The 6,219-nt window shown below is 35.4% G+C and overlaps 1 protein-coding gene across 1 annotated transcript; it reads left to right on the forward strand.

Moving 5' to 3' along the window:
• Positions 1 to 1,823: 1,823 nt before the first annotated feature.
• On the forward strand, positions 1,824 to 4,890 carry LOC117399868 (zinc finger protein SNAI2-like). The gene is made up of 3 exons (XM_033999284.3): positions 1,824 to 2,072; positions 2,491 to 3,033; positions 3,938 to 4,890. Exons 1-3 carry the CDS (start codon positions 1,994 to 1,996, stop codon positions 4,117 to 4,119), a joined length of 804 nt encoding a protein of 267 aa, XP_033855175.1. The 5' UTR covers positions 1,824 to 1,993; the 3' UTR covers positions 4,120 to 4,890.
• The last annotated feature ends 1,329 nt before the right edge of the window (positions 4,891 to 6,219 follow it).

Consider the following 6,219-nt stretch of genomic DNA (forward strand, 5'->3'; position numbering starts at 1 on the left):
TGGATTATCGTAATAGGTAATGTTGATTCTGAGAGCCTGACATTTTGTTTTTATCCACTAGGTGGCATTGTAAGCATACACAACAGAACAGCCCTTTAAAAGAAGTGCAAGGACCACAAAAATATCCACATATTTAATTAAATTCGTCTGAATACATACGTACATACAGGAAAATTAACAAAACACAAATAGACAACGAAACTAGACACAGATTGTTATCCAGTAGAAAACAGCCACATATCTTTTCAAGGCCCTTAGCAACAAGAGACATATCTACGGAACGCAAAATAAAAGGACTCCAGATGGAGTTGACATAACAAAATATCACTTCAGTTATACTGGATTATAGTTATAAATGGTAAAAGTTATATTGCGGTGAATATGCTGCTACACATGTGATTCATACTATAGCAATCACATACTAAGTAAACGAATAGCAGACAATCAGGCGTACTGAAAAATGCTTTATCAAATTGCAACATATTTTGGTAGTTTCTACATTCATATGCTATAAAATAATGTGACACGATTTCAGTGAACTGCAAATAAAACTTGTTTATTTATTTTATTTACGTTTCTATAGCAATACAGAAGTATAAGAGTTCAGACTGAAATCCTCCAATTCAATTGTTGGTCCTAAAAATAACTGGGGTTTTTTTGTTGCTGTTTTTTTTTTCTCGTTTTCTTCTGGTAGAACTTTGTTATGTAGTTTGAACTAGCACAGCAGCCACAATCACGACTGAAAAAAAAAACAAAAAAAAACATCTAAACATGTTCTAAGAGCCACTTGTCTGATAGTGGATGCTGAAAACCAAAGAGCACTGGAGCGCAATCGCTCAGGAGATGCCAGAAAAGAGCGGGAGCGTCTTTCTCTAATGTCGGGAACTCACTTTCCACCTGTTAAAAGCATTGTTTTTTATAGTAAAACAAAGAAGAAGAAAAAAGAACACACACACACACACACAAACACACACACACACACACACACACACACACACACACACATAAAAACTTGCGGCACGAAGTAACTTTACCGAAAGTGTACACTATAAAACAAAAGGTTTAGGAATTAAACATACAAATGCATTAGACAAAATAATGTTAGAGAATAAACCCTTTGTAGGTCTATATAAATACTAAAATGTGTTTACGATCTGTTGCATAACCTTATGTTTATTTATTTAATTATTGAGTTTGGTTACAATGTACCCAACTTACACTGAAAACTATACTTTAGGTCTGCAGTGCTGAAAGAGATAATACAATGGTAACGGTAGTATCACAAAAATATTTCAGTGATATCTTGAATGTTTTAAATAATAAATTATACTCTTAAATAGTAACTTTAATTGGTGTCAACAACAGGCCTATTTATTTTTTAAATCTTTTTTTTTTGTTTTTGTTTTTTTACATGGGACCATAAAAAAAAAAAAAAAAACGTTAATAACGTTTTTTATTTAGTTAAATTGGCCTGATTATTCTGACACCATTGACGGGTTCCTGAAGGCCTATTGTACTGTACTCTAACACTGCAACAAAAAGCAAATTTGGTACAATTTGAACATTCCAAAGATTACATTGGAATGCCTTTTCAGAATAGCCCACTTTCTTGCAACAAGTCTCAACAGGAACAACACCCGTTGCTTTTTCTTTCACTGAACACTTCTTCCCAAACACCTGTCTCGCTTGAAGGTGCTCTTAACTCCTCCCAGTAACTATTAGAAAAGTAATTTTCATTGGATGAGGGGGAGGGCAATATGTAAATTATAGGGGGTGTTGCCAACCCCCTGCACCTGACAGAGGGTATTTACTGCTCTAAACTGAGATTTGCTATACTGCCACTACAGCTTGTACTGCATGATATGTTACTCTCGCGGACTGTGCAATAGGATCTAGTGAGGCTGCAGTGGTTTCTTGCGCTCTGCGAAGAACTGGGGACCGTTATATTTATACAATTTTCTCAAGACTTTTATTATATAATTTATCTGGCAAAATGCCACGCTCGTTCCTTGTTAAGAAACATTTTAACTCAGCTAAGAAGCCAAATTACAGTGAACTGGACAACCACACAGGTAAAAAAAAAAAAAAAAAAAAAAAATGTATATTGTCGATTACAATAAGTGTGAGTGGCATCATGAATGTTATACGGTTTACAAGTATTGGCACGATAAAGAGATTGTGCAGTTTTAAAGTTCCATGTTTGGAAACAACATTAGCATCTTTTAAGTAATTCATTTGACTTCATGACTTGTTTGAAATGCATTGTTTTCTTACGACAACATCAGCATATTCTGATTCTACTTTTTTTAAAAAAAAAACGTGAACAGGGTTTTCATTTTAGATTTGCAAGGTTATATACGATTATACATTGTGAAATGTTCAAATGCACTGTTTGGTTAAACAATTGGATCAATTCAAACTTGTTAACTTATAAACCATTTGAACAGTCCTAGGGGTCCTAACATTCATGCATTTCTTCTTGTCTTTCAGTCTTCATTTCACCGTATTTGTACAAGGGTTACCCTGTGCCTGTTATCCCACAACCAGATATCCTGAGTTCAGTATACAACCCTATCACAGTATGGACTACTAGCAGCCTCCCGTTATCCCCATTACCAGACGACCTGTCGCCAATCTCTGGATACCCCTCGTCTCTTGGACGGGTCAGCCCGCCTCCCGCATCTGACACTTCTTCAAAAGATCACAGCGGCTCTGAAAGCCCCATAAGCGACGAGGATGAGAGAATGCACACCAAAATGTCAGACTCACATTCCGTGGAAGCGGAGAAGTTTCAATGTAGCTTGTGCAGCAAGTCCTACTCTACATACTCCGGACTGCTCAAACACAAGCAGTTGCACTGTGACGCCCAGACAAGGAAATCTTTCAGCTGTAAATACTGCGAGAAGGAGTATGTGAGCCTGGGAGCCCTAAAGATGCACATCAGGACCCACACTTTGCCTTGTGTCTGCAAAATATGTGGCAAAGCTTTCTCCAGACCCTGGCTGCTGCAGGGACACATCCGAACACATACTGGTAAGACAATCTATATTTAAAAACAATAGTATTAGACAATAATTATATTTACTCTTTACAACAACAACAACAAAAGTTGTTTTAATGACGTGCTACTGTTATATATGTCAGGGAAGCTGGGACCATTACAGTTTTTAAGTCAAGACTGAAAGCTTACTTTTATAAAATAGCTTTCTTGTCTTAGTGGGTTTTAATGTAACTTTTATATTGCATTATTATTATTATTATTATTATTATTATTATTATTATTATTATTATTATTATTGTGTGTGTATGTAACTATATTTATCTATGTATGCATGTATTGTGGTTTGATTTTCTACTATGTACTGTACAGTGTTTTGATATACTACTGTATAAAAAGCACTATAAATGCAAATAAATACAAAAAAAAACTATATGAAACTGAAGCTGTAGTGGTTAAGGCGTCTTTAAGAAAAATATCACTTGAGACAGGAAAGGAATGTGACTTCCTGTGAGTACTTGCACAGATCAAACAGTTAATGGAATATCATAGATGGTTCTGTGCATATGCTCCCACCCATAACTAAATCCGTGCTCTAGAACATTGGACTGTGCATATGTTGTGTATTTTTATTTTTAATGCTTGAAAAGAACATTTATTAAACATTTCAAGTATTAGAACACACAAATCATATTCCTATTACTTGTTAGGGACCATACAAGTATATCAAAGGGCACCAATGGTGTGGAGTGCAGGCAACTGGAATGCACCTGTTAAATTAACAGACATTTCACACTCTATCATGTAGTTTATGTCACCCATACCAGAAAAATAAAATTTTCTTCATTAATAAGCTAGTGTCTAAAATAATGTTTGATGTTTGTATCCAAAAATGATCTCTTAAAACAAGGTTTAACAAAGTACCTTTCTGTATTGCAGGAGAGAAGCCTTTCTCTTGCCCACATTGCAGCAGAGCGTTTGCAGACAGATCCAACCTCAGAGCTCATCTACAGACCCATTCCGATGTGAAAAAATATCAATGCAAGAACTGCTCCAAAACCTTCTCCAGAATGTCGCTTCTTCACAAACACGAGGAATCTGGTTGCTGTGTAGTGCACTGAGCTGTAGCACAACAACAGAGACTTATACTACTCCAATGGAGGAAATATTTTTAAATAAACTTTTTGGCCTTAAAATTCCATTCATTTCAACATACAGACTGAGTCCATCAGTTTCTGCCTGAACATTTCAGGTGAACAGTATTGCTTTGTATTATCGTACATTCAACTCAGCGCAAACTAACTTTTTTGCAAAGTGCCTTATGATCTGTACTGTAAATGTACTTTTGGGGTTCATTTTGTGGTATGCCCTGTATCATTATCCTGACGTTTTGAACTTCATCCATACTAGGATTAAAGTTGCGATGGCGACGAAGATCTTGTTTTGGAAACTTTTTATTCCATTTGTGCCTTATAAAGATTGTATGGTTAAACATTCCTGGTGCACAAACCATATATTTGTATAGTTTTTAGCAGATGGAATTTCTTCAAACCGTTTGCTGTATTGGGGACAAGTGCAAATTGGAAGGGTTGGGAGAATTAAAGTATTTTAATGCATATTATAACTGCACAAGCAAAATGCAATAACTGTGTTACAGCACTCAAAAAAGTAATACCCTGTCAAGTGCCTTTGTAAAGTGTTTTGTTTGTTCGGCTTTTTATAGGATAATGTCCATTTTGTTTTATATTTTTATATATTTGAATGTATAATGTATGGTTGGTATGCTGACTGCTTAGTGTCTAGACGGTTGAATAGAGTGAATGAATGCTGTAAATAGTGTTTTTTTCTACACACATTTTAAATAAACATTTTGCAGGAACTAATTTAAAAAAGTGTGATTTTCTTGTGCTTTGCCACTAATGTGCAAGATAATGTGTCAGACATCATTCGCTAATTGGTGTGAAAATGTCCCCAGTTAATTAGTAGTTTATAGACATTGTAACAGTAAGTACATGCACATTCATTTACAAATGAGCAATAGAATGGGTTTGATCCAGTAGATCGTTTTTTCACCCATACACACATACCATCAAAGCACCACAAACATAGCTGAGCAACCAAAAGAAACAACACAATTATTGCATCAGTAATTTAGCTTACCAAGCAGCAAACATATATTTAAAGGTTAAATATTATTATTTATTTCTTAGCAGTTGCCCTTATCCAGGGCAACTGCTGGATAAGGGCAACTTACAATTGTTACAAGATATCACATTATTTTTTACATATAATTACCCATTTATACAGTTGGGTTTTTACTGGAGCAATCTAGGTAAAGTACCTTACTCAAGGGTACAGCAGCAGTGTTCCCCACCTGGGTTTGAACCCATGACCCTCCGGTCAAGAGTCCAGAGCCCTAACCACTACTCCACACTGCTGCATATGAAACACCTTCCTTAAAATCTGGACAATCCCCAAAATGCCATTTCCGATTTTCCTAAATATTACAGGTGTAATGGGGCTGCGTTCCTCTTCAAGAGTTTATTGTTAACTACATATTTAGGTAACTTGGAAAATTCTAATATTTTCACAACAGAAATGTTTTCAGAATAGTGCCTTTTGCTGTCATCAGGGTTGTATCTTAAGATATTCTAGGTAAATAACACATATATTAAGATGCAATGTCTGATTTTTCCTCCCTAGCTGTACACTTGCTGAACAACTTTTATTCATAACCTGGATACTGAACCCTGATTTGTTAGCTGATAAATGGGGTGCGGTGTAGGTGGTCAAGTTTTAGGTTATTAAATACATTTTTTTATGTATTTATTTAGAAATATATATGATTAAGTACTATTCAATGTAGGCCATGCTAATCTTTTACAACTAGTTTCATAGACCCCAATTAGCACTAAAGCTGGACTATAACATTATTTTACGTAATGCAGTAATGCAGCCCTCTCTAAGTGTTACCTGTAGGTTATCCAAATGAAACCAAACCTTTTACCATAACGATAGTTATAGAATATGAGGGTTGTCTCCATTTTGCATAAATTAAACAGTTAACTATCTCAGGACATCAATGAAGAAAATAACCTGCTGCATGTGGACCTGTATAGACATCAAACAAGCATGAAATGTAACACATGGTTACTGTGTTGATCTGCAGTGACACGTTATTCACTTTGAAGGTCTCCAATCCTCAGACCTTTGATTTGTTG

Source organism: Acipenser ruthenus, chromosome 4, assembly GCF_902713425.1.
Source record: "Acipenser ruthenus chromosome 4, fAciRut3.2 maternal haplotype, whole genome shotgun sequence".
In the NCBI taxonomy this organism is placed as follows: domain Eukaryota; kingdom Metazoa; phylum Chordata; class Actinopteri; order Acipenseriformes; family Acipenseridae; genus Acipenser; species Acipenser ruthenus.

Bases quoted from the DNA above. Each gene is read 5' to 3' on its own strand.
- LOC117399868 (XM_033999284.3), top strand. From the start codon at position 1,994: ATGCCACGCTCGTTCCTTGTTAAGAAACATTTTAACTCAGCTAAGAAG. The intron at 2,073-2,490 runs GTAAAAAAAAAA...CTTGTCTTTCAG, and splicing joins TGAACTGGACAACCACACAG to TCTTCATTTCACCGTATTTG. The intron at 3,034-3,937 runs GTAAGACAATCT...TCTGTATTGCAG, and splicing joins ACACATCCGAACACATACTG to GAGAGAAGCCTTTCTCTTGC.